The sequence below is a fragment of the Panthera uncia genome, chromosome A2 (genome assembly GCF_023721935.1).
Source record: "Panthera uncia isolate 11264 chromosome A2, Puncia_PCG_1.0, whole genome shotgun sequence".
Taxonomy (NCBI): domain Eukaryota; kingdom Metazoa; phylum Chordata; class Mammalia; order Carnivora; family Felidae; genus Panthera; species Panthera uncia.
In genome coordinates this window covers 9504170-9531612 of record NC_064816.1, presented here as the reverse complement: position 1 = coordinate 9531612, position 27443 = coordinate 9504170, and the positions used below count along the sequence as shown (strand labels likewise).

Here is a 27443-nt window from a genome sequence, read left to right as displayed (position 1 = left end):
GGGAGGGTGGAGAGGGCTATTCCCGCCCTGCCAGGGGGAGGGAGTCATGGGGGACCAGGCCAGCTCCCCGGGAGCCCCCTTCCTGGTGGGGCAGCTGGGGTTCTGAGTGGCCGCTGCCCGTTGCCAGGAGCAGAGAGAGAGGTCACTGTCACCCCAGGCTTCCTGCGGGCACGAGATGGGATGGCTGAGCTGGGGAGATGGGGTGGTCGGAGAGGCCCCTGGAGGCCGGAGCGGGCAGCGGGAGGAGGCCAGGAGCTGAGGAGCCGCCCTAGGAGGGAGGGAGAGGGAGCGGCCTGCCTTCCTGCCTGCTTGCCGGAGAGCTCTGGTGCGCAGAGCTCTGGGGCGGCGGGTGCAGCCGGCAGCAGGCTATGGGGGCCTGGAGCCCCAAGCTGAGTGGGTAAGAAAAGGGGGACAAGAGTGTCCCTGGTGGGGGAGGGGGGCTTGGAAGGATGGGGCCGTGGCTACCTCAGTCTCTCTGTCCCATGTTCTTGACTCTCAGCCCCATCGGTCTGTCCCTGTCCGTCTTACCATCTGTTCATCCGCCCTTCCCACCTGGCCAGCAGGCCGTTCTGCCCTCTCAGCCCTCACCACCAGGGCATCCAGGGATGGGTGGTGCTGGGTCCGCCTTGAGGCCTTTGGGGCAGGGACGTGGAGCTGGCAGGAATGGCACCGTGGGGCATCCGGGCGTCTGTGGTCGGGGGTAGGGCCAGGGTGACCCAGTAACAGGTCTCTGAGGTTGCAGTGTGGGGGACAGGGACTGTAGGGACAGAGACGTGGCCTTGGGGAAAAGGACAACGCGGTGGGGAGAGATGTGCGCCTGGCGGCAGAGGTGGGGCTGTGAGCATCAAACGTGGGACTGGACCAAAGGTGACCTGGTGATCTGATCGTCAGGAAAGGGCAGTGAGGGCAGGTGGGGCCCTGGGGTCAGAAATGGGTCAGTGGGCATCGGACAGAGCCAGAGGCCAGGAATTGGCCGTGGCGTAAAAACGGGAGGTGGGTGCCAGGGGTGGATCTGTGAGGCCCAGAGGTGGGGACCCGGACCCGGAGGAAGGCTGGAGCCGGAGGAACCGGGGTGGACAGAGCAGGCGGGGAGCAAGAGACGGGCTGATGGGGCAGAGGAGGAGAAAGGGTCAGGAATGGGGCAGTCGTGGTCACCTGGAGTTGCCACGGGCAGCGAGTCGACGGGACAATGCCAGTGGCCTCAAATGGGTCCCGACGATCTGAGGTGGAGCCACCCGCCAGGCTCAGCTTGACGACGGCCGTTGCGCTCCCGGCCGGCCTCACCGTGCCCTCCTCTCCTCTCCCCAGCCCCACCCCCGGCACCTGACATGAGTCTCTGCGGGCCCCTCAACCTGAGCCTGGCAGGCGAGGCGACCGTGTGTGCGGAGCCCGGGGCCCCCAACGCGTCGGCCGGGCCGCCGGCCGGACGGGCGGGCGCCTCGCCGGCGCTGCCCATCTTCTCCATGACGCTGGGCGCCGTGTCCAACGTGCTGGCGCTGGCGCTGCTGGCGCAGGCCGCGGGCCGCCTGCGGCGCCGCCGCTCGGCTGCCACCTTCCTGCTGTTCGTCGCCAGCCTTCTGGCCACCGACCTGGCGGGCCACGTCATCCCCGGAGCCCTGGTGCTGCGCCTGTACGCGGCGGGCCGCTCGCCGGCCGGCGGCGCCTGCCACTTCCTGGGCGGCTGCATGGTGTTCTTCGGCCTGTGCCCGCTGCTGCTGGGCTGCGGCATGGCCGTGGAGCGCTGCGTGGGCGTCACGCGGCCGCTCCTGCACGCGGCGCGCGTCTCGGCGGCCCGCGCGCGCCTGGCGCTGGCCGCGCTGGCCGCCGTGGCTTTGGCGGTGGCGCTGCTGCCGCTGGCGCGAGTGGGCCGCTACGAGCTGCAGTACCCGGGCACGTGGTGCTTCATCGGCCTGGGCCCGGCGGGCGGCTGGCGCCAGGCGCTGCTCCCCGGCCTCTTCGCCGGCCTCGGTCTGGCCGCTCTGCTCGCGGCGCTCGTGTGCAACACGCTCAGCGGCCTGGCCTTGCTGCGCGCCCGCTGGCGCCGCCGCTCTCGACGGCGTCCTCCGGCGAGTGGCCCCGACAGCCGCCGTCGCTGGGGGGCGCGCGCGCCCCGCTCGGCCTCCGCCTCGTCCGCCTCGTCCGTAGCTTCGGCCGCCGGCGGCTCCCCGGGCCGCGGCTCGGCGCGCAGAGCCCGCGCTCACGATGTGGAGATGGTGGGCCAGCTCGTGGGCATCATGGCGGTGTCGTGCATCTGCTGGAGCCCGCTGCTGGTGAGGGGCGCACACGCCCCTCCGGCCGGGCTCCTTCCTGTCCCCTCCCCCCCATCCCTCCCACCCTTTTCCCTCCTAGGATCCCTGGGTTCTCTCTGCGTTCTCCAACCGCGGTCCCACCCCCTCGAGGCTCCACCTGTCACGCAGCCCGCCCTTTGGTCCCTCCCTCGCATCTCCCACCCCTCCACCCAGTCCCCTTGTCTTTCTCCTGCCTGGGGTCTTTGCAGTTCACCCTACCCACTCGAGCCTCCTCCCCAGCCCCCTTCCGTCACCACGCCACCCCGTTTCTCTCCCCCTTCGGTCCCCTGTCTTTCGGGATACCTGGGACTTCTCTCCTTTTTTTGCTCGAGCCGCCACTCGCTGAAGGCCTTTGCTTCCGCCACACCTTCTCCCTCCTTCCGGAGCTCCTTCCCACCAGGACTCCCATTTACCCTCCCGGTGAGCCTCTGCTCCTCTTCACAGCCCCCTTACTTTCCAGCCACGCTTCATCCATCCCAGCCCCACCCTGGGCCAGCCCCCTTCTCTCACACCTGCCCCACTGCTCACACCGGCTTCTCCCGCAGGTGTTAGTGGTGCTGGCTGTCGGGGGCTGGGGCTCCGGCTCCGGCTCCCTGCAGCGGCCGCTGTTTTTGGCTGTGCGCCTCGCTTCGTGGAACCAGATCCTGGACCCCTGGGTGTACATCCTGCTGCGCCAGGCCGTGCTGCGCCAACTGCTTCGCCTCCTGCCCCCGAGGGCCGGCGCCAAGGGCAGCCCTGCGGGGCTGGGCCTAACCAAGAGCGCCTGGGAGGCCAGCTCGCTGCGCAGCTCCAGGCACAGTAGCCTCAGCCACCTCTAGGCGCGCAAACAGCCCCAGCGGCTGAGTCAGACCATCCCGGCCGGGCCCAGGTGGGTCCGCAGCGCTGAGCCCTCGGGGGAATAAAGCCATGTTGCGGACGTGCGCAGGGCCTGTGTCCGGTCGGGGCTGCAGCGCCCCTGTGACCGCGCGGGGGTGACAGAGGCGCCACATGAACCTTCAGGGTGTGCAGTTCTGGGACTTGCCAGGCAGAGGCGCAGACACGCCAGACGCGGAGTCTGGCCAGACACGCCAGATGCCGGAGCATGCGCAGAAAGCCACGGCCGCAGCCCGAGGGCCCAGGCTCCCGTCTGGAGCAGAGCGGCTGGCCGATCCAGCCGATCCAGAGCCGCCAGGGGCGCTTTTTGCTCCTGCCACCGCCTGGACTGACCCCAGCAACAATTCTCTCATTGTGACCCTGAGCTCCCCCAACACATCCTCAAGGCCCTACCCCCAATCCACGCCCCATCAGGGCCTCCAAACTCCAAAGTCCCTAAACACAGCTCCGAGCCATGTCCGTCCCATCCCGGCCAACGCACGATCCCCACTATAATAGCCCAGAGTCCCCACCTTCCCTTAACCCTCATCAAGCGAGCCCCCATGCAAACTCAGGGCATCTCCCCGTCACTCTTTATGCCCCTGGCCACCCATCGGATCTGCCCCCCACAACTCTCCCCGCTTCCAAGCACACCCCTCTCCCCCACTCCCCCGCCCCTTGCCAACATCACTGCACACATTAGGAGCCAGAGGATGCGTGGGTGGGGCAAACCCCAAAGGCCTTTTTAAAAACTACTAAGAGCTTGGGCAGGGCAGGGGCAGGGGCAGGGGAGAGGGCTAGCAGCCCCCGGCCACGAAGTCGAAGTCCCGGAAAGCTGCCTGCTCAGTGGCCGTGAGGGGCCGCGCGTCGCGGGGCGGGCTCAGCGTGGGGGCCTCCCCTGTGAATTCCTCATCAAAGTTGCTGACGTCCGTGCGGCCTGACAGCGTGGGCACGAAGGGAGGTGGCAAGCGCCGGGCCAGCAGAGTGTCCCAGCCCAGTGTCTGCAGGGGCGGAGGAGAGACAGAAGTCAGCAGGAGAGGCTGGGGAGCAGACTGCCCGAGCGACCAGCCCCTGTGCCCTGACCAGCCCTGCATCTGGGGGATTGACATAAGGAGTCATAAGATAGAGGGATAAAATGTGATCCTTACTGGCAGCCCAGTAAGGGTCACAGTGTGAGAGCATGGGGAGCCCGGGGGTGGGGGAGGGGAAGCCTGGGTTCACACACAGGGCAGTGGTCTGCACCATGCTGGCCTGGAGCAGATGTGCGTGTGGGAGGGTCAGTGGGGGGGGGGGGGGGGGGGGGACAAAGTGGGGGGGGGAGGGGGTCGGGGGAGGGGGGGGGGGAATAGGCGGGGGGGGGGGGGGGGGGCCGGGTGAACCGGGCCTGGGGGGGGGGGGGGCGGGTAGCCAGGCACTTGGGGGGACCTTACCCGAAAGAAGGGCTGCTTTTTCACATCCTCTGCGTCCCTCTCGCTGGACCCCAACCTCCGCTCTGGATTCCTCCGCAGCAGCTGGGGGGAGGAGAGGTGTCAGTCCTCCCCGGCCCGGCCCCAGAGCCCCTCCCCAGGCCCAAGTCGGGGGCTCCTCACCCTGCGCATGATGCCAATGGCTTCGGCCGACAGGAAGCGTGGGTAGCGAACCTCATCATTGACTATGCTGTCAAATACCTCCTCCTCGTCGTCCCCTGGGAACGGGGACTGGGGACAGGGAGAGCCAGGGTGAATTAGGCCCCTCCTCTGGCCACTCCCCTCCCAGCCCCACCTGAGCCGTCCACTCCCAGCTACTTCTGGGGCCTGACTGATGTGGGAAGGTAAGTACCCCATTTTAGAGACGCAGAAATTGAGGCTAGGGAGGCAAAGCCAGCTGCCCCCATCACACAGCACATGGAGGCACAGTATGATTCCCCAATGGCCCTCCCCCGCTCCCCCCTCCCCCTCTCCCCCTTCCCCCCGCTCCTCCCCCTTCCCCCCGCTCCTCCCCCTTCCCTGTCCCCCCACCCCCACCCCCAGGCATAAGCAGTTCCCAGTGTGATCCCAGGGTCAGGCAGGGTGGGAGCAGCCTGGGGCCTCACCTCTCCAACCAGCATCTCGTAGAGCAGCACACCCAGCCCCCACCAGTCCACAGCCCTCGTGTAAGATGTGTCTGTCAGCACCTCAGGTGCCAGGAACTCCGGGGTCCCACAAAATGTGCTGGTCCGGTCCCCATAGCCCATCCCTGGGGGCAGTAGGGCCATGTGAGTTTTCGGGTGCGGGTCCCCCAGCTACGGGTGGGGGTCCCAGTGGTAGCCCAGCCCAGCATGGGGTGGCCTAGCCAGTCAGCCCCACCCCAGCGTTAGGGTTGGGGGCGGCCCAGGTGGGGTTGGGGACTCCATTCCCTCCCCACTCTGTCTAATCCCCAAAGGCCAGCCCTTCAAATCCCAGCCCCGCCCCTCACCCTCCTTGCAGAGGCCAAAGTCTGCGATCTTGACATAGCCCTCGGTGTCCAGGAGCAAATTGTCCAACTTCAGGTCCCTGTGATGGGTTGGGGGGATGTAAAGAGGGATGAGTGGGGGTCCGGGCCCTGCCTGAAGCCTGAGGGCCCCCCGTGGGCAGAGCGTGTGTACAGGAGCACACGCACACACAGGCACACACCTGTAGACGATCTTGTGTTCGTGCAGGAACTGCAGGCCCAGCACCACACAGGCCGAATAAAAGCTGCAGAGAGAAGCTCGTGTGACGGGGCCAGGCCTCCCGGCAAGGAAGGCAGGCCACGGAAACCTGGCTCTCACGTCCCCCAAAGCCCCCCAGCTCCCCAGAACTCCAGGAGGTTGGGGGAAGAAGGCAGGGGCCAAAGGGTGGAGGGTAGGAAGAGGGCTGCCACAGCCTCTCTGGGGGCGGGGCGCGGGGCGGGGGCGGGGGGCTCACACAGCGCGGGGCTCAGAGAACACGTCACTGTGGATGTGCAGCATCAGATCCCCGCCGGCTGAGTACTCCATCACGAAGCACACGTGCTCTGGCGTCTGGAAACAGCCGAACAGGTTCACCAGGAAGGGATGTGCTGCTCTGGTCACCGCCGCCAAGATCCGCTTCTCGCACATCAGGCTGGGCAGGGTTGCAGGCAGGGGTCAGAGACCACAGCAGTCCCCCACCCCCAAGCCCCACACTCCCCGGAGTCCTCAGCCATCACCTATTTGCTGGGGGCCTCGAATGGCTGTGCAACCTGAGGCAAGTTGCTTAATATTTCTGAACCTCAGCGGCTAAACAAGCACCCAGAATCCATCTATCATCCTAGTAACAGCCCCCCCCCCCCCCGCCCCGCCAGACATCCCTTTAGGGAACAGCCAGGGTGGGCTAATTGGAGCACCCCATTTTCCTGGCCAGGAATTGGTTCGGGAATGGTCGAGCCAAGCTAGTGGGGCTCAACCTCAGGATTTCTGCTGGAATTATTAAGGAAGAAGGGCTAAAACTGGTAGATGAACCTTAAATTGCTGTGGTAGGGGGCTCTCTCTGCCCCCAGTGAAATGACTGCAAGCAAAGCCCACAAAGAGGAAAGAGGACAGCGAGACGTCATCTGAGCAACTGGATACAGCCATGCCTGAAGGCAACGCACCCCTACACTTTTCTGATCCAGAGCAATAAATTCCTGTTTTGCTTAAGGCTGTCTGAGTTGGGTTCCTGATTAACAAAAAAAAAATGTCAGGAAGATTAGGGACAAGCAGGGTCTCTCTTGGGCATTTTTACAGGGGAGGCAGATACTGTATAGAATGCTCTAGATGCATCCCCTCACTTAATCTACCTGACAACCCTGCAAGAAAGGCATCATTACCCCCCTTTTATACATGGGGAAGCTGGGGATCAGAAGAGCAAAGTGACTTCCCCCAGGCCTCTAAGCAAATTGGTGGCAGAGGTGGGATTTGGACCCAGGGCCCTAACCCCAAAGCAGGGGCAGTGTAATGGTGCCATTAAGAGTACAGCCTTCAAGGGTGCTTGGGTGACTCAGTCAGTTAAGCATCTGACTCTTGATTTCTGCCCAGGTCATGATCTCATGGTCGTGAGATCGAGCCTCGCATTGGGCCTTCACACTGAGTGGGGAGCCTGCTTGGAATTCCCCTCTTTCTCTCCCAATCTCTCCCAAAATAAAGAAACAAACATTAAAAAAAAAAAAAAAAAGGAGTGCAGGCTTAAGAGTCCGAGTCCCTAGGTTTGAATCCCTGACCTGCTGCTCACTGGCTTTGTGACTTTGGGCAACTTGCTCGACCTCTCTGTGTTATCGGCAGAAGGGGAACGGTAATATTTGCCGCATAGGACTGTCATGAGTTACTGGACATAAAGCGCACAGTGGGCACTTTCTAAGAGTTGGTAACATCTCAAGTGCTGGCTTAGTAATAAGTGGCTGTTATAAATCGCTGTCACAGCAGCTCCGAAGAGGGGACTGCTCTGTCTCCCACTTCCCAGAAGAAGAGACCAAGGTTCTCAGAGGGCCCCAGCTGGTTCCCCACCTCTCCACCTCATCTCGGGCCACAATGTCGCCTTTCTTCAAAGCCTTGATGGCGAACAGCTCCCCGCTGGGCCGGAACTCAGAGAGCAGCACCTGGAACCACAGTGGGCAGCGAGGACCTTCGTGGCCAGCCCGGGAAGCCCCAGTTCCCTCAACTCCTTGCCCCCTGCCTCACCTTCCCAAAGTGACCCCGGCCCAGCACCGCCAGGAATTTGAAATCCTCGAGGGTCAGGGGTGACCTCCTCAGAGGGCTGTGGAGAGAAGACAGTGGTGGGGACAAGGACGGCAGGCAGGGGTGGCAGGTGGGGAGTGGGGGAGGGGTGTCACCTGCACAGGGCGGGGCCTGGGGTCTCCTGGGTGTCCGAAGGCAGCTCGGGAGTGGTGGTAGTTTCCTGGATCGGGGAGCTCTGCAGCAGAGACAGGGGGTCAGAGGCACCCCATGATATAACTGCACTCTAGTCACCTCTCTGACGTCGCCTCTCCTCCCGCTCGCCCCCATGCTCACTCCCCTCCTGCCACGCTGTCCTGTGCACACAGCAGCTCAAGTCCTTTGCCCAGACTATTCCCTCCCACCCAGGATGGGGAGTCCTCTCTTCCCCACCAGCATCTGCACAGCTCCTCCCTTGCCTCCGGGCATTTATCGGGATGTCACCTTAGCATATGGTCAGTCAGCTGGTCAGCATATCAGACAACTCACAGAACCCCCCTCCCCGAGACACACATACTCCCCGTCCCCTTTCGCTGCTTTTCTTCATGCTGTAAATACATTTTATCATTTTGCCTACTTATTGCCTTGATGGGTATGTGCCCTGGGAGCCACTTAATTCTTTACCCCACGTGTGCATGGAACTTTGGAAAGAGTCAAGATCAATACTGCAAACGGGAACATGTTACTACCGGTTCATCATCCTCCACTGCAGACACGGCTGTAAAAATCCCATCAGCACGGATAGGTGTGTGGCGGGAAACACCGGCCTCTCGTGCCCCAGCCCCCCTCCCCGGAACCAGCCACCATGAAGGATTTCCTGAGTGGCTTTCTAGATAGATTTTCTACAAGCAAACGTTGACGGTAGAGGCTCCATTTTCCTGGCTCCCACGACTGACAATATCCTAATCCGGACGTTCCTACCGGACAACCCGTCTCAGAAGCTATTCTACGCCACCGCGCATATGTCACAGCCACGTACTATTCCCACCTGTCACTTATTTAGCACTGGCTCCTACGAACGGACTCTGACGTTTTCACTTCTGCCCACACAAAGCTGCCGCGGTGAACTTCCGGGAGGCGCACACGTGTGCACGTCCAGGATTGGAACTCCCGGGTCGAGACGATGTCCCATTTTTAGCTCAGCCAGCTATGCCCTCCCGAGATGCAACAATTTGCGAGCCTCCCACTGACTGCCTGTTCCCCCGCCTCCTGCCCAGCATTTGGTGGTATGAAACTTTCGGATTTTGTTTTGCCAAACTCATCTCATGGTGCCTGTCATTATATTATTATTATAAATATAATCCAGAAGCATATGTTATTCTTCTTTTTTTTAGGCGAGGTGTAAAATGCACTCAAGGGAGCCAGCTCGTACACACACGTGTCCACCTGGGTGCGTGGCACCCAGACCGGGGGTGGGTAAAACATGTTTTGTACCATCTGTGAGCTAAGAATAGCTTTGACGTGTTTAAAGGGTTGGGGGGGGTGGGGAATCAAAAGGAGAGTGACATTTTGTGATCTGTGGAAGTGATATGACATTCAAGCTTCAGTGTCCGTCAGCGAGGTTGTGCCAGGATCCAGCCACGGCCGTTGGTGTATGGATGTATCATGTGTGGCTGCTTTCTGCAATGGCCCTTTATAGAAAAACTGTGCTGATCTCTGCCCTAGATTAAGACCCACAACATCGCCATGACCCTGACGGGCTCCCTTGTATCTCCCTCCTATCAATAACCGCCTCCCCGCCGCAACCAGAGAAAACCGCTATCTTGACTTCTGTCCGAGACTTGAGTCTTAAACGTGCTTGGTTTACAGGCCAGTGCACAGAGCACAGCAAGGCGAAGCAACTTGCTGTGGGTCACACAGCTAATAAATAGCAGAGCAGGGACAAGGACCCAGGTGGCCTGGCTCCTGAGCTCATGTTTTTATTCAGGAATAGAGAGTGGGACCCTGCTTCTAGAAGAGATGTGTGACCCAGGGAAGTTCCCGGTGGTCTCTGGGCCTTGAGCTGGGAATGAGGCCCGGAGGAGGAATCTTTGAAGCTGCCTAAGCCAGGCCCAGGGGGAAATGAGTGGGACACTCACCAGGCTCGATGGGCTGGAAGGAGGGCCCAGAGAACTCTTCTGGGGCAAACTATCCAAGTCAGCCCCAAGGTTCAGCTTCTCCACAGATATATCACTGTAGAACACGGGAGGAGGGTTTGTCTGGGACCCAGCACCCTGCCAAGCAACCAGGGACAGCCTAGACCCCAGGGACCTCCCTCCTTACCCTGTGGACCGGGCCTCAGGTCCCGGAGAGGCCCCAGGGCTGAAGGTACCCGTGGCCGTGGCATTGGGAATGAGCCTTCGAAGCAGCCGCACCCAGGTGGCAACATCGATGTTCATCTGCCTAGCGCGCTGAAATGTTTTCCCTGGAGGGATGGGGGCAGGCGTCACCCTTCACGATACTCCCGGGACCCCTGGCCTCTCCTGTGCCTTGCTCACCCCCTCCTCACCTTGTTGCTTGGAGAAAATTTTCTTCTGCCTTCGGAGCCGGGGTATCCTCTCAATGACAGGGTTGCGGAAGGTAACCTGGGGAGAGGGGCCAGTGGGTGAGAATCTGCCCCCACCTCTAGGCACAGGGGGAAGCCCTTAGGAGAGGAGGTGTGCACACCCATGTGTTTTGGGGGTTCTGATCACTGCGGCCCCACATCCAAACACAGAGTATTAAGAAGTTATAAGGTACCAAGGGGCTAAAAAAAACAATCCATGGCCTGGCAGGGCTACCTCCTGAAACCCCATCTTGGAAAGGCAAGAAGCAGGCAACCAAACCCTCCTCCAGGGGTGCAGAGGGGGGCTCTGACCCGACGAGACGCACACTCAGCTCCAGCAAGGTCCTACATCCTCGAGTGTCCTGATTCCCCAAGTGTGGTCCCGGACCAGCAGCATCACCTGGGGAATCTGCCGGCAATGCAGATTCCTGGGCCCCACCTGGACCCACTGAATCAGAAACACGGGGGAGGGGCCCAGCAGTCCGTGTTTCAACAAGCTCTCCAGGGGATGCCGGTGCCACCCATGTGGGGGAGCCGCCGGTCTGGTGCCATTCTCCCCACTCTGGTTGCATCCTCTAGTAAGGCGCTAAAAGTCACAGAACTGTGTGACCTTATGCGTGTCCGATATGGTCACCACTAGCCATGAAGGGCTATTTAAATTCAGGAAAAATTTAAAGTAACATTAAAACTTGAGTTCCCTGGTCCGGCTAGCCACGCTTCACGTGGCTGGCGGCTGCTGTGTTGGACGGGGCTCGGATACAGCATTTCCATCTACCACACAATGCGACTATTGTAGGCTCACAGACCACAGAACTGTAGAAAGTTCTATCGGCTGGTGCTTTTGGGGAGGCAGCGAAACAAAACAGAACGCTATAAGTAGACCTCGAGGGCGAGCAGGACTGCTTCAGAATTCGCACCCCCGCTACCCACCCAGCCACCCGCTGGGTTTTGGCCGGTCTCCCGAACGGAAGAACAATTTCACTGCCCTGCCGCTCCAGTCAGCCCTGGTCCCTGCTCTCTTCCGCCAGCGGTCCTCGATTATGAGATCACGTCAGAATTCCCACACCGAGGCACGGATTCCCACACACGCAGGGCATACGTATATGTGTCAGGGGCAAAGCACTTTTGAGGAAGTTTTTGGCTGAATGAGAGGGCCAGGGGCTTTCCTACTCGGTGCCTCTGTTTTCTCCCCGCTCAGATGTGACTAAGGAGGATCGCTTCTGAACTGGGTTGAAGTGGGTCTGCGTGAGGATTAACAAGTTAAAGCTGGCAAAGCACTTAGGACGGGGTGTGGCTCACACCACGAGGGGTCAGCTAGGAATGTCATTTATTAGCCCTCGGGCCCTCACCCAGGGGACACTGGCAATGTCTGGAGACATCTTTGATTGTCACAACTGGGGGTGGGGGTGGGTGCTGGCTTCCTGTGGGTGCAAACCAGGGGTGCTGCTCAACACCCGACCGCGCAAACCGAGAAGGATCCGGCCCACTGGGGCGCACTTGGCCACAGCACCAAGGGTGGGGTACCCCAACTGAGACCCTAACCCTAACAGCACTGCAGAAGGGCTTTCTCTCTAGTCTGCCGTGGCTCTGATAGCAATCTCCTTGACACATCACCAGGTTTTTCTTTTCTTTTCGGGCTTGGCAAAATTTTGCAATTTTTTTTTTTTTGGTCAATCTTTTCCCCTCAGAACAAAACCAACCCCAGCTCACGTTGTGTCACTGAGGTCACTAATTACATACATTTTTCTATCAAGGTTCAGAGATGAATCCCAAACATCTCTTCCCTTCTGGACAATGGGAGCATGTGGGAAAGTAGTTTCTCGTGCTCAGGGGTCGGGCTGTACCTCGGCCACCAGGCAGCCCTGGGGTTCCATGTCCAGCTGCACTTCATGCCTCTCGTTGTCCAAGAAATCCTCCAACTTCAGGAATTTGAGGGCACACAGGCCCCGTTGGTCCCGCCAGAACACAGCCAACTCCAGTTCCCGGGCCTCAATTGAGGGAGAGGAATTGAGCCGTCACTTGGGGTGCCTGAGGTCCAGAACCCTCCTCCTCCAGGCCCTGCCGTCCCCCCCACCTAGCTCACCCTTTCCAGCTCCAGGGTGAAGCTCTGGTCCCAGGCGTTGGGGCCACATGGCTTCCAGGAGGTCTGCCCCACCACTGTGTTATCCAGCTTGAGCACAGTGCTAACCTCGCCTGGAATGAGGGGTGGGGGAGGGTGTCAGAAAATGTTTGGGGTGTGTGTAGGGGGGATCATATCTCCTATCCTAGTAAAGAAATCTCTCCTCCCCCCATCATGTTCACCGTGCTATCGTGACAAAGCTTTATGGTTCTGCCTTTCACGTTAAGGCGTTTAATATACTTCCAGTTGATGTCTGTGTATGGTGTGAGGTAGGGACCCAAATTCGCTTTTACTCTATATGCAACTTCCAGCAATATACTCCTGAGAATTCACCCTAAAAAAATGCACGCAGTTTACATTGGGAAATGCACATATATAACGCTTATATTGGCCCCAGACTAGAAATATCTATCTATTCACAGAATTAACATACAAACTATAGTATAGTCTTATCAGCTGATATTCAACTCTTACTATTTTTTACTTTAAAAAGCCGCAGCAGTTTGTTACGGCTCAGTCTAAGACAACAGGCTATTAAACAGGAATTAAAATGAATGAATAGGGGCGCCTGGGCGGCTCAGTCGGTTGAGCGTCCGACTTCGGCTCAGGTCACGATCTCATGGTTGGTGAGTTCGGGCCCCGCGTTGGGCTCTGGGCTGATGGCTCGGAGCCTGGAGCCTGCTTCCGATTCTGTGTCTCCCTCTCTCTCTGCCCCTCCCCCGTTCATGCTCTGTCTCTCTCTGTCCCAAAAATAAATAAACGTTAAAAAAAAAAATTAAAAAAAAAATGAATGAATAAACTATAGCTTCATGCTATGATATGGCTAAGTCTCCCAAACAAAGTTAAATGGAAGAAGCCATTACCATGGAATACATTCTGTATGATTCTGCGTATGTAAAGTTCAAACACCAGGCAAGGTTAAACTATGTTGTTTTGAGATGTGTACATAGGTGCTAAAACTACAAAGAAAAGCAGGGAAATGATAACCACACGTCAGGAGAGTAGCTACCTCTGGACAGAGGAAGGGGCTAGAATGGGAGGGGAGAGGGAAGGGGGGTTTCCAGAGAGTTCTATTGCTTGACCTGACCTGGGTGGTGGTATCATGGGTGTTTGCTCCATTATTCTTCTTCTTTTGTACCTACTTTCTCGGATGCCTTTTTTTTTTTTTAACTGGGGTAAAATTCACATAACATTTACCGCTGTAATCACTTTGAAGCGTTCCGTTCACACTGTTGTGCGACTACCAACCACCATCCATCTCCAGAACGTTTTTCGTCTCCCTCCACGAAACTCTGTCCCCGTGAAACAACAACTCTCTGCTCTCCCCTCCCGCCCAGCCACTGGCAACCACCCTTCTTTCGTTTCCGCGACCTGGACTAGTCTCGACACCTCAGAGAAGTGGAATCGTACAGAACGTGTCTTTTTGTGACGGGCTTGTTTCACTTAGCTTAACGCCCTCAGGTTCGTCGATGCTGTAGCCCGTGTCAGTATCGAGGCTGCCTTTTGGGGGTGGAATACCGCCCCGCGGCACATACACAGCGCATTCCGCTCATCCGTTCATCCGTCAGCGGACACCTGTGTTGCTTCTACAACTTGGCCGTCGGGAATAATGCCGCCGTGGACATGAGCGTCCACAGATCAACTCTTTGGGGTGTGTGCTCAGAAGAGGGGTTGCCGGTCACACGAGAATGCCATGTTTAATTTTTTGAGGACCTGCCATCCTGCTTTCCACGGAGCCTGCAGCACTTTGCGGTCCCAACGGCAGTGAGCGACCTCCCCAGCACTTGTATTTTCTTTTTTTTTCTTAAAACAATATCCACCCTAATGAACGTAGCGTACTAGTTCTAGGGGCGCCTGGGGGGCTCAGTCGGTTGAGAGTCTGACTTCGGCTCAGGCCATGATCTCACAGCTCGTGGGGTCGAGCCCCGCGTCGGGCTCTGTGCTGACAGCTCGGAGCCTGGAGCCTGCTTCGGATTCTGTGTCTCCCTCTCTCTCTGCCCCTCCCCTGCTCATGCTCTGTCTCCTTCTCAAAATAAGTAAATAAAGTGTTACAAGCATGTGACGTCCCAGGACCCCCGCCCCATCTCATCCCTCCAAGGCTCAGTGCCCACTCACTGGTGTTCTCGGCTTCCACTTTGAGGCTGGCCCGGCCACTGAGGCTTCCGCTTCGGCTGTAAAGGCCCCGGGCTGGGCGGCTCAGGAAGGTGGTGCGGCTGTCAGGGGTGCCAGGCACCCCCACCGAGGGTGAGGAGCTCCAGGGGACGGTCTCTGGAAGGTTCCTGCAGCCTACCACACGCACCTCCAGGGTCCCTGAGGGAGGGCAGGCTCAGGGGGCGCCCATATCTGGCACAGGCCAAAGGCGAAGTGGGCATATCCAGAAGTGGCCAGCACACAGGTGGAAGTCGGTGAGGGACAACCGGGGCGGGGGGGAGGGGCAGGAGGTCTGATGCAGGGATGCCCACAAGTGAGAAATATGGGAGAAGGGGCAGGGCTGAGGCTGGGGTAGGCCAGGCTGGGGAGGGGCTCTGGATGCTGGGGGTTATCGACAGAAGATGGGTTTAGGGCACGGGCCAATGAGGCAATGGGAGCCAGACTGGACTAGGGCATCGAGGGTAGGACTCAGGGAGCTGACCAGAGGTCCCAGAAGGGGTCAGGGGTCTAGGGTAGGGCTGATCTAAGGGGGAAGTAACCGCTGAGGGGTCTAGGGAGGGAGGAGCTAGCTGGCCTTGCAGGGTGGGGGCAGACTCAGGGCTGAGGGTTCTGAGAATGAAGGGTTGCGAGACTTGGGCTGGGGGGCTATGGCTGGAGGGAAAAACAGGGCCGGGTAAGAAGGGGTAGTGATGGGGACATGGTGGGCATGGGGGCAAGAGTCCAGAATCAGAAGACAAGCTGGGCCCGGAAGTCCACTGCATAGAGCTGTGGGGCCTAGGGAAGTGGGGACCCGGGCTACAGAGCTGTGATGCATGGACAATGAAGTAGGATGGGGTACAGGCGTGGGGAAAGCGGAGATCTAGGTTGAGGGTCTCAGGGCTTGGGGAGAGGTCGAGGATACAGAGCCGCGGTGGCGGGGTCTGGGTGGGGGAGGTCTGGACCCACCTGTGAGTGGCGCGGGCTTGCACAGGGTGTTGTAGTGCGTGGGAGGGAAGGGCCCCGTCAGGAGGGCACTGAAGGCTGCGGACGAGGCCGCAGCAAGCTCCTCGCGCAGCAGACGCCCCTTTGGATGGTCCGCGGGCAACTCCCCGAGGCGCCGCTCGAGAGCCTCCCGCAGCAGCCCCAGCTTCTGGTTGGACTCGGTCAGCTTCTCCTGGGCCTGTAATGGGAGGGACAGAGTGGGGCTAGGGGTGGGGCCTCCCCAAGCCTAGGGGTGGGGCCTCCCCAAGCCTGGCTAAGTCTTACCTGGCCCTAGCCTTCAAACCACCTGGGTCCTACCCCTGGGCTCCTGGAAAACGAGGCCCCACCCCCGGCTGAGGCCCCACCCCTGGCCAAGGTCCCGCCCCTCGCTGAAGCCTCACCGCAGGAGGCCCTACGGGGTCAATTCCCGCCCCTTCGCTGGGGCCCCGCCCCCGCCAAAGTCCCGCCCCTCACCTCGCAGACCGCCTTGCGGTCCGGGGCCTTGGCGGCGCTGAGCAGGCGTAGCACATTCTTGGCACCCTCGGCCACCGCGTGCTCCACTCGGAAGTGGTGCCTCAGCTCCTCAATGCGCAGCTCCACGGACCCCAGGTCTGCACTCCCTGTGGGCGTGGGACGCCGGGTAGTGAGGCCAGCCTAGGACCCAGGTCCGACCACCCCAGCCCCCGATGCGCAGGTGTCCGCAGGAACGGGCACTGGCCACAGACACACCACCACCAAGATGCGTCAGGTTTTTCCCAAGCAAGGGGTGACGGTGCCACAGTCGCGCTGTCACCTGCAGGCAGTCAGACTTCCACCCAAATGCAATCACTCTTTCATCCAAACATGGTCACCCACAGGCACCATCCCAGGGACAGAGTTAGGCTGTCATACAGGAACAGTCATGTACACAGGGACACGATCAACAAAGGCTTAAAGGACAGACGTGTTGACAGGGTCCCATTGCATCCCAGGGACGGTCACAGGGACACTGTGGCCATTTAGATAGCCAGAAGGAGATAATCACACAGGCCCAGGGACACTTAAAAAAAAAAAAAAAGTAACTTTTACTAACTGCCTTCGAAGGGCGGCAGTTTGCCCACACCTATCAAAATTGCAAATGTAATGGCCCTTTGATCCAGCAAACCCAGTTCAGGAACTTTATCCCATAGAAGCACCTCTGCACTTGGCATGTGTACATCGTTACTCACTGAAGCCTTCTTTCTAAGAGCAAAAGATCAGAAATAACCCCGTTTCTTCCAGTAGGAGGCTGGGTAAACGAATGTGACCATCCACGTGGTGAAATACAATGCAGTTGGGAGAGCAAGGGCACTGTCGCACAGACATCGCCACACTGTCACTCACAGGGGAACAGTGGCATTATTGCTTTGTCACCAGCGTAGGCACACGGTCACCCACAGGCAGAGAACACACTCTCACAAAGATTCAGCCACACCACTACACAGGGATATTGTCACAGGGCAGAGAGACATGATCACAAGACACAAACATTCTCACGGGACACATTTACACTGTGGCAAAACCCCTGGGGCCCCCTAACTCCAGCCCAGGGAGAACCATAATCACACTGCCACATGGGTAAGGCACAGGGACAGCAAAGAAATGCCATCACACTGTCACACAGGCAGGACAGCATCACCAATACCCACAGGCACAAATGTTGCAGGGAAACAGACTGGGTATCAAGTCGTAGGGACACAGCCATGGCCCAATAAAGGACGGTCACAGTTACCCAATGGCACAGGGACAGGCACAAGAAGGACACACTGTCACCAGAGGCACAAGACCACACTCTCCATGGGTGTAGGTTCCAAGGACAGTCCCACTATCTTGTATATTGACCCAGACTCAGACCCTGGCACTCAGAGAGAGTCATGCTATCACTCACAGGCACTCACTTAGACACCAACCACACAGACATAGCAGTCACAGGCACACTGTCTGACAAACACAGCCGCACTCTTGCCCCCAGGCCTGCTGTCACACATGTCCAGATAGTCACCAGGGCTTTTACACTTACAGGGACAAGACCGTACCATTACCCGAGGCTACAATACCACCCAGAGGCATAGGGACATGACCATACCATCATTCACTGTCACCGAGAGCCCATGTAGGTATTCCCAGTACAGACGAGCAATCACACTAACCCCTCCCCTACCTCAAAGACACACACACGACACCCACACTCTGTCATCTGAGTTATCTATTCCCATTGCTATGGACTGGATGTTTCTGTTCCCCTGAAATTCATATATTGAAACCCTACCCCGGGTGCCTGGGCGGCTCAGTTGATTGAGCAACCAACTCTTGGTTTTGACTCAGGTCGTCATCTTACAGTTTCATGGGTTCAAGCCTCACATCAGGCTCTGTGCTGGCGGTGTGGAGCCTGCTTGGGATTCTCTTTCTCCCTCTCTCTCTGTTCCTTCCCCACTCAAGCTGCCTCTGTCTTTCATAAAAATGAAAGGAAGGAAGGAAGAAAAAGGGAAAGGGAGAGAGAGGAGAAAGAAAGAAAGAAAGAAAGAAAGAAAGAAAGAAAGAAAGAAAGAAAGAAACCTAGCCCCTAATGTGATGGTATTATGTGTTAGGAGGTGGGGCCTTTGGGAAGTGATTAGGTCATGAGGACGGAGCCCTCGTGAATGGGAGCAGTGGCCTCTTAAGAGAGGCCCTCAGAGAGCTCCTCCACCCCTCCACCACGGGAGGACACACACAGCAGGAAAGGGAGCTGTCTGTGAACCCAGAAGAGGGCTCTCACGAGACACTCTGATCCTGGACTTCTGGGCCTCCAGGACTGTGAGCAACAGATCTCTGTTGTTTGTGAGGCACCTAGTCTACGGCTAACACTGTTACACAGGGGACACACAAACTGTCATGGCTACCGGGACACACACACGGCCCCTGGTCCCCACAACGTCACATTAATACTGACACACATCAGTGGCGCAGACCCAGCTACCACCTTGCACACATCAAGACCCTGCCACAAATTCAGGTTGGCAGTCAGCTCAAGTCACCCCCGGGCATTCACACACAGACCCATTCGCGGACACAGACACACACTGTGGACACCCCAGTGCTACACAGCGGGGGCCAACGGGACGAGGCGGCCACCCGGTCCGGGGGTCCGCCATTTCTTTTCACGAAGGGCCAGAGAGTCCGTCTTTTCAGCTCTGCGGAGCACACAGCCTCTGTTGCCACCGCTCAGCTCTGCTCCTGCGGAGCGAAAGCAGCCTCACAAGATAGTAAATGAATGCACATGGCTGTGTGTCAGTAAAACTTTATTTACAAAAATAAAACGGCAGTGGCAGATTTAGTCCTCGGGCTGTAGTCTACTAATACCTGGTCTAGGGCAGACCCTACATAGGACAAAATGGGAAACCGGCCCAGAGATGGTCAGGAATGGGTTCCGGTCATACCGTGAGTGACCCACAGCCACCTCCCTGCCTCAGAAAGGGTCCCCTGACGGGGCCGGGAGCTGAGCTCTTGCAAGGTGGGACGTGGGCTAGTCTGCCTCGGGGCGAGGGGCTCACCTTGGGCATCGTCGGGGGCTGCCTGGCTCTCCAGCTGGCCCGCCCGGCGAAGCTGCATACGGATGATGTCGATCTTGGTCTTGCTGTCCTGCAGCATCTGCTGGGCCGTCAGCAGCAGCTTCCGGTCCTGGAGGTGGGGATGGGCTGTAAGGGGAAGGCTGGGCAAGCGGGGGTCTGCCCACGGGCCCTCCGTGCACCCCGTGCGGGCCGGGGTGACTGTGTCACAGAGGCGATGTGTGGACAGCACACGCATCCACGCATTCCCAGGAGGAGAGGGGAGATGTGGCCCGTGGCGTCTGAATCCTGGCTCTGCGCCCCCAACACACGTAACTGCTGGCAAGCCACTCAGCCTCCCCGGGCCTGTTTCCTCCCCTGCAGGGAGGGGAGTAGTGACCACCACTGGGCTGAGGACTGAAGGAGCCCATCTGTGTGTGGGGCTCAGGGCCGCACCTGGCGTCAGGAGGCACCGTATTGGAGTCAGCTGTCACCATGGCAGACACGTGGGTGAGTGTTCCCTGAGGCGGGCGTAGCCCTGACTGTAGCCACATGGGTGAGTCCAAGGGTCGCTGGGTGGGTGTGTTTGACAGGCTGCAGTAAGGGGACTCCAGGGACACCAGGACTGAGTGTGGGTGTGACACCTCCAATCTGTGTGACACCTCCAGTCTCTGGGTGTGAATTTAATGGTCTGTGGGTGTGTCCAAGGCGCCCTGTTGGCCTGTGCGTGTGTCCTTGGGGATTATGTGATGGTGTAGGTCTCTACGTCTAGAGGTGGCCGTGGTGGGCATCCTCCACGGGTCTCCAAGTGTCATTACGGCTGCGTCTCTAGATGTTATGGCAGCGTCGTGTGCCCGAGTGTTGACATGACTCTGTGTGTCTCCAGGTGTTAGGATCTAAGTATTGACCTGACCATGTGTGTACGTTTCAGAGATGCCACCAGCAGTGACACCACCAGATGTGGACATCCCTCGAGTCTCTGGCGTGACTGAGTGTGGGGCACAGCCTCTGCCGTGTGTCTGACATCTCAGACGGTCATCCTGTTTCTCAGATGCCCCCTACGAGCTGCTCACACCGCAGTCCTGCCTCCAAGTCCCCCATCAGTCCCTCTGTCCCCAACCCAGAGGGTCCCAGCCTCCCATGGGGCAGACAGACGTAGGTGGCACGGCGGTTCCCACCCCCCAGCCTGGGATCAGCTCACCGGTGTGCACGCACGTGGGGGTTGTGCACACGCACGTGGGGGTTGTGCACACGCACGTGGGGTGTGCACATGCATGCTGCCCCTACCTTGGTGCTGCCGTTGCTGTATGTCTGGATCATGTTTTCTGCCCCCTGCTTCACCTTCAGCTCAATGGCCAGCTGCTTCTCCAGGCCGGCCACGCGGCTCAGGTTGGTGGCCGAGCAGGCCTGGCTACCTGCACCAGGAGACTGAGGGGCATCTAAGAGGTGGGGGGGGGGGGGGGGGGGGGGAGGACAAAGTCACAACAGCCCTCACCTCCATCTGCCTAAAAGGCTTTGCCCAGCTGAGAGGATCCACCCTTTGCCCAGCCTGGGTTCTGCCCCCAAGGCCAGGGGAAAGAGGAAAAGGGGGCCAGGGCCCAGAAGGTCCCTCCACTCCAGCCCGCCCAGGGAAACCCCCTCGACACTGGGACAAGACCGGTGTGAACGAGCGTGGGCAAACGTCCACGTGTACATAAGTCCTTGGTGTTGGTGTAACTATATACAGAAGCCCCCCACTTCTCACGCAGCTGTGTGAGAGCCTGTGGGCTCAGGTGTGGTTATGTCTGTGCCCACAGGGTGTTGGCATGACTGAGTATGCGTCTCCTTACGTGCTCCCGTACCTAGGCGAAACGCCAGGCGTGAGGTCTGGGTGCTGGGGTGACCCAATGCACGCATTTCTAACTGTTGGCCCAACGGTGCGTTCAGATCTCCAGCCGGTGTGTCTGCACTGGCTCTATCTGCCTGTGGGTACAGTCAGACCCGTGTGTCCCTAGATGCCGGCATGGCTCTATGTGAGTCCCGGAGGGTGGTGTAACTTGGGAGTGGGGGTGGGGGAATTTCGGTGCAGATGCGACCGTAGGAGACGCCGGGTGTTAGATGAACTATCTCCGTGCACTGCCATGACAACGTCGGTCCCCAGCTGCTGACAGGCTGAGGCGGTGTACGGGTGTCGGGGGAGTCTGCGGGCCTGGTCTGACTGTGCGTGTATGTCTCCAGCTGTGGACAGGACAATGTACGTCTGTAAGGGTTGGACAGCTGTGTGTGTCAATCTCTGGGGGTTGGTGTAACCATGTGCAAGAGGCTCTAGATACTGTCTGTGTGTGGCTGTGACTGTGTGTGTGCTTCTTTGGGCGGAGGTATGGAAGTTTCTGGGTGTTCACACGATAGTACCTGGGTCCTTGGGTGTCATCTGGGTGCTGGTGTTGACTGTGTGTGAGGGTCTCTGGCTACTGATGTGATGTGGAAGGAGTCTTTGAATGCAAGATAAAAAGTTCTGTAATGCCTTGCACGACAATGTGAATCTACTGTATGCTTAAAAATGATAACTTTTAGGGGCATCTGGGTGGCTCAATCGGTTAAGCGTCTGACTCTAGCTTTCAGCTCAGGTCATGCTCTCACGGCTCATGGGTTCGAGCCCCGTGTTGGGATCTGCACTGTCCGTGCTGAGCCTGCTTGGGATCCTCTCCCTGCCTCTCTCTCAGCCCCTCCCCTACTCGCATGCTCTGTTTCTCTCTCAAAACAAATAATGCTTTTTTAAAAAACGATAAATTTTATGTTGTGTGTTTTTTGACCACAAATAAAAAATTTTTATTTGTTATTTTTTTTTAATTTTTTTTTTTAACGTTCATTTATTTTTGAGACAGAGAGAGACAGAGAATGAACAGGGGAGGGTCAGAGAGAGAGGGAGGCACAGAATCTGAAACAGGCTCCAGGCTCTGAGCAGTCAGCACAGAGCCCGACGCAGGGCTCGAACTCATGGACCGCGAGATCATGACCTGAGCCGAAGTCGGAGGCTTAGCCGACTGAGCCACCCAGGCGCCCCTATTTTGTTATTTTTTTATGTTTATTTTTGAGAGAGAGAGAGAGTGCGAGCAGGGGAGGGACAGAAAGACAGAGGGAGACACAGGATCCAAGCGGCTCCAGGCTCCCAGCTGTCTGCGCAGAGCCCCACGCGACCGCGGGGCTCCGACTCTCGAACCGTGAGATCATGACCTCAGCCGAAGTCATGCCTGACTTCGCCACCCAGGCGCCCCGAGAATTTTTTAAAGAAACAAAAACTAAAGAAATTTTTTAAAGCATCTCTGGGTGTTGTCCGGATGTTGGTACAACTGTGTGAGTCTTCAGATATTCACGTGACCCCGTGTAGGTCGGGTGGCGGTGCGCCTGCGCAGGACCCTGCCCTGGGGGCCGGTTTCGGTGTTCGTTGGGATCGGAGGCCGAGGCCGGAGGCTGTCACGCGCCGGTGCGTCTCCCCGGGGCTCCGTGCACACCGGGCCAGCCTGGCTCTGGGAGACCCGGGGCGGGCCCCAGGCAGCGGAGGCCCCCCCCCCCCCGCAGGCCCGCCCCCTCCGGAGAAGCCCCCAGCTCACCTCGGGCGGCGGCCGCAGGGTCGGGCAGCACCACGTGGGCGTGCAGCTCCTGCAGCTGCTGGTGCAGCAGGTCCAGGCGGCGCGAGGAGCCGCGCAGCAGCAGCTCCACGGGGCCCAGGCTGCGGCCCAGGTCGGTGGTGGCCCGCCGCAGGTTCTCGGCGCCCTCCTTCAGCTTCAGCTCCTTGCGGATCTCTTTCCGCAGCCGCTCCCGCTCCAGCTCCAGCTGCTGCTGCACCCCCGGGGCCGCCAGGTCCGCACCTGCCAGGCCCAGCTGCTCCAGCAGGGACCAGCTGCGCGGCTCGCTCTGCAGGAGACGGAGCGTGGTCAGTGGGGGGAGGGGGGGACCCCACCCCACGGTGCACGCCGCACGTGGCCAGCTGGTCCTGGGACTTCCGAGACCCGGCCTGCTCCGCATACTCTGAGCCCCCAAACTGGGAGGTGAGACAAGGCCCTGTCCCCGCTTCCCGATTCCCCCAAACTGTGAGGTCCCAAGGGCAGGGCCTTCTTCCTTCTCTGTCCCCTCCGACTAGGGGACCCCATAAGTAAGTACAGTCTTATCTCCTTTCATCTATTCCTTATGCACCTGGATTCGGGAGCACAGGCCCCATTACCCCACCAGTGTGTTCCCCCCCAAACTCGAAGGTCCCCAGGTTCAGGCCCTACCTCCCACTGCCCCCCCACAAAACAAGGTCCTGAGGGCAGACCCCTTCACCCTTCTGCTGCCCCCCTAAACTAGGAGGTTCCAAGGGTAGACCCCAACTCCCCTCTGCTATCCCTAAAACTAGGTCCCCAGGGCAGGCCCCATCTTCCCTCTGCTGCTCCTCAAACAAGTATCAAGGGCAGGCCTCTACTGCCCCCCCCCCAAAACAATGGCCTTGAGATCTGGAGAGCAGGCCCCTTTTCCTCTCTGCGATGCCCTCAAACTGGGAAGTGCCAAGAGCAGGCCTCCTCTTCCCTCCTTCCAAACGACATCATGGGGACAAACCCCATCTTTCCCCTGCTGTGTCCTCAAACTGGGAGGTCCTGGGACAAGCCCTGTCTCCCTTCCTCTCGTCCTCTACACCTGGACCCCAAAGAGCAGCGCCCCGGCTCCTTCCTCCTCTATCGTGGCCTGGGAGCCTCAAAAAGCCCCACATATTTTCATCTTCAAAACAGAAAACTCCCAGGCCACGGACCCGTCTCCTCCTCTTGGTCCAAAATCAAGAGGTCCCAAGGGCAGGGCCTCCGGCCGGTGTCAGTGGGGTCCTCTTTGCCCCCCACCCCAACCCCAGCCCCCACCTCCAGCTCCTGGTCCAAAGGGGGATTGGCCTGCGCCATCCTGGGTCCGGGCTGAGGGCCCCGCCCTCTTCCTGAACCTCAGCCCTGCTAGGGCCTCCTGACCGCCACTTCCTCTTTCCTGCCAGCTCCCAGCATCCCCTGCGTGGGGCCAGCTCCGGGGCTCTGGGGCATGTAGAGGACCTTTTCCTCATCGCCTCCCCTAGGACTAAGCCTGCTTCTCAGGAGACAACCAGGGAGGGCCCTCACTCTTTGTCCTAGGACTTGCTAAGGTGTGCACGCACCTCACGTGCCCATTAGTGTAGACATGGAGACCAGGCTCCAGGGGCCAACTGGAGTGCACATATACCTACAGGAGTGTGCACGGAACACAGGCAGGCAAGTGTGTGCACACCCCTGTGCCTACCCCACGGACACTGATGTGCACATGCCCGATATATGAGTGCTTCTATGGGCCAGCCCCCTTCCTGCAGATGCAGGCTGTCCCGACTTCCGGCTTCCTCTCAATTTGGTCGCCAACTGCTGTGACCACAGCTAGGGCCCGGCCATGCCACCTCCCTGAAACCCACATCATGAGAAGCCAGTGCTGGAGCTCTGGGGTGACGGTACCCACAAACCGGCAGCCCACTGAAGGCCAAGTATGACTTAATAATAAGAGCAGTTATTACAAGCTCCACCTAGGTCAACTAATGCGAGTCCACGATGGGGGTGCTATTATCACCCCATTTTCAAGACAAGGAAACTGAGGCCTGGAGTGGTGACATAACTTGTCCCCAAGGTCCCACAGCCAGCAGGAGTAAGGGCTGGGATTTAAAACGGGAGTGCCCAGAATCGGATCACCAGCTAAGTGGCAGGCCTCGCAATACGTGAGAACCCTCACCGGGAGAACCCATTTCACAGATGAGCAAAGTCTTCCTTGGCTCCCAGCCAACCTGGAGGGCAGCTGCCCCCAGGGAGGGTTTATGCATGCCAAGAGTATCACTCTCGCCAGCCTACTCATCCCTCACATTAATCCTGAGGAAACTGAGGCTCAGAGAGATGACAGCAGCAGATTGGGGTGGGGGGGGCGGTTATCCCCACACACATCTCCAGGGGCGTCCGGCAACATCCAGAAACATTCTGGGTTGTCCCAGCTGGGGGTGGGGAGGGTGTGCTCCTGGCATCTACTGGGTTGAGACCAGGGAGCCTGTCCACATCCTTCCCTGCACAGGGCAGCCCCCACCTCAAAGAATGATTCAGCGCCAAACATCAATAGTGCTGAGACTGAGAAACCCTGGGTTAAAGGACACAGACTCACACCCTGGGCTGCTGACCATGTTCCCCAGTAAGGCTTTCCCAGCAGCCCCACCTGCAGAGCACAGGCTCATCTACACCTCTCCCTTTGGACAATGAATGCCCTTTTAGGCCCATTGTTTCTGGTGGCAAAACCACAGCTCAGAGAGGCAAAGGCAGCGGATCCAGGACATACAGTGAGAAAGTGACAGCGCTGGAATTTAAACCCAAGTTCACCTAATACTACCGGCTGGCTACCAGTCCCCACCCACCACCCAGCCCCATCCCATCCCTAGCAGGCAGAGCAGGGTACTTCGAAGATCCAGGCCAGCTCAAATGGGGAAAGCCCAGGCACAGAGGAACAGAAGCTGAGGCCTGAGAGTACGCAGAGCAGGGAGGGAAGGAGGGAGGCCCAGCCTCCTGGGTTCTCTTCCCTTGGGTGACTCACTCCTACCCAGAGGGCAGAGGTTACCTGTGGGCCAGCAAGGCAAACCCATGAATCAGAAGCCTGGCCCAGCCTTGGAGAAGCCCTGCTCCCCCGCCTCCCACCAAGGCACAGGACACCCAGGTCCAGAGGGTCCACTTCCCAGAATCCTCCCTCCCTGCCCCGCCTTCCCAGAGCAGCCAGGGACCTAGACCCTCACATCCGGAGATTTCAATGCTTTGGGCGTTTCCGGAATCTGGACAGGACATCCGTTTGCCGGACACAGGACAGACAGGCATACGTCGGGACAGACAGAGTGACAGGGTGGCAGGCCCAAGCAGGCACAAGAAAGGGATGACCAGGAGGGGGTAAGAAACTGGGCAAGAGATGGCAGGGGGGACCACAGCACAGGCCCAGCCTCATTCCAGGACTCACAGCCTCCTCTCAGGTCGTGTTTGCTACATGCCAAGAGCATGCATGCGCCAGGGGGTTCCTACACAGCCCTCCCAGGGCTGCGGGTAGAGGCAGAAACCCCGGCCCACCCCGGCCCCAAGGTCTGACCTTATGTGATCGGCAACACCAGATACGCCCAGCTCCGCGGCAAGGCTGACAGGCCATCAGCAGGACTGGGGTGGGGGACAGGGGATCATGGGAGAGACACAGAGGGGATGGGGGCAGGTGCAGAAGGAGACGAAAACCCAGTTACACAGCAACCACAGGACAAAAGAGGGATTTTGAGGCACTAATGAGGGTGCCAGAGGCACAGGATGTGCCTCAGATTCTGAACCAAAGTCAGAAGTCACCCTGGCCTTGCTTGTCACAGATGTGGAAGGTGAGTCCAAGGCTGTGATATTCACAAGGTGGCACATGGAGAACCTGGCTGGGTGGCAGGTTGGTGCCAATCTGTGTGTGTTTGCATGTGCTGGAGGGGTGACCCAGCCCTGCCACCCATACCCAGGTTGGGTTCTAGGTACAAGAGAATCCCCAGCCGGGGATAAGGTTCCACCCGGCAGCCTTGAGGGTGGCCGTGTGGATCCCCCATTCCTCAATCTAATGAGGTGACTCGGGCACTTCCGCCAACAGGTGCCAATCTGGGTGGCGTCGGGACCATCATAAAGCTCCGTCTGGAGGCGGGGGGCCGCCAGAGCTTTGTTGTGCTGGGGGAGGGGCACCGACAGAACGGCCTCCTCCCCTCCGGGCCACTGCGCCAGGCACCTGCCCCAGGTGGAGCCGCACCTGCCGGGAACTGAATGCTTGGGGGGGGGGGGGGAGGAGTGCCTAGTTGAGTGACGGGGGCGACAGGCACCGGAACGCACAGCCAGCCGCAGACGTTCGAACTAGAGCCTCCGCCGCGCCCCTTCTAATGCTCAGGGAGGGGAGGAGCTTAGGGGTGCGGCGGGGGCCTTCCAGACCTCCCCGCTCCCCTCGGTGCGTACCTTCACCTGCCGAAAGGGGGACCGTGCTGGTTCCACGGTGTCGTCCCAGGGAGGGGGCGCCGGGCCCTCGGGAGGCCCCCACCTTGGCCTCCCGGGCCCCGGGGAGCCCCGGCAACGCGGGGGTGGGGGGTCCCCGGCGCTGGCCGGCCGCCCGGCGGCTGCGGACGCAGGTGCGCCTACCTGCACGGCGTCGCTGGCCATGTCCTCGCGCCGCCCGCCAGGGGTCCCCGCGCGGAGGGAGGGGCAACAGGAGGAGCGCGCGTGCGCCCCGCGCGGGGCGGGGAAGGGGCGGGCGCGCCGCGAGCCCCCGCCGGCGCGCGGCCCGC

General features: G+C 59.4%; 2 protein-coding genes across 3 annotated transcripts; one reads left to right on the top strand and one right to left on the bottom strand.

Moving 5' to 3' along the window:
* Nucleotides 1-694: 694 nt before the first annotated feature.
* Nucleotides 695-3199, top strand: PTGER1 (prostaglandin E receptor 1). The gene is made up of 2 exons (XM_049640025.1): nt 695-2270; nt 2834-3199. The coding sequence occupies exons 1-2, from the start codon at nt 1329-1331 to the stop codon at nt 3104-3106; spliced, it is 1215 nt and encodes a 404-aa protein (XP_049495982.1). The 5' UTR covers nt 695-1328; the 3' UTR covers nt 3107-3199.
* A 655-nt stretch (nt 3200-3854) lies between these two features.
* Nucleotides 3855-27423, bottom strand: PKN1 (protein kinase N1). 2 transcript variants are annotated; one of them, XM_049640011.1, is made up of 22 exons: nt 27298-27423; nt 22711-23014; nt 20408-20559; nt 19127-19253; nt 16053-16198; nt 15564-15777; nt 14583-14777; nt 12432-12541; nt 12193-12336; nt 10313-10388; nt 10087-10228; nt 9903-9996; nt 7944-8023; nt 7792-7867; nt 7618-7709; nt 6044-6220; nt 5771-5833; nt 5574-5650; nt 5212-5354; nt 4730-4837; nt 4571-4651; nt 3855-4141 (listed from the first exon to the last, which is right to left on the bottom strand). In XM_049640011.1, exons 1-22 carry the CDS (start codon nt 27316-27318, stop codon nt 3938-3940), a joined length of 2826 nt encoding a protein of 941 aa, XP_049495968.1. In that variant the 5' UTR covers nt 27319-27423; the 3' UTR covers nt 3855-3937. The 2 variants fall into 2 exon arrangements, with proteins under 2 accessions (XP_049495968.1, XP_049495967.1); XM_049640010.1 differs by lacking the exon at nt 27298-27423 and adding an exon at nt 23989-24125.
* Nucleotides 27424-27443: the final 20 nt, after the last annotated feature.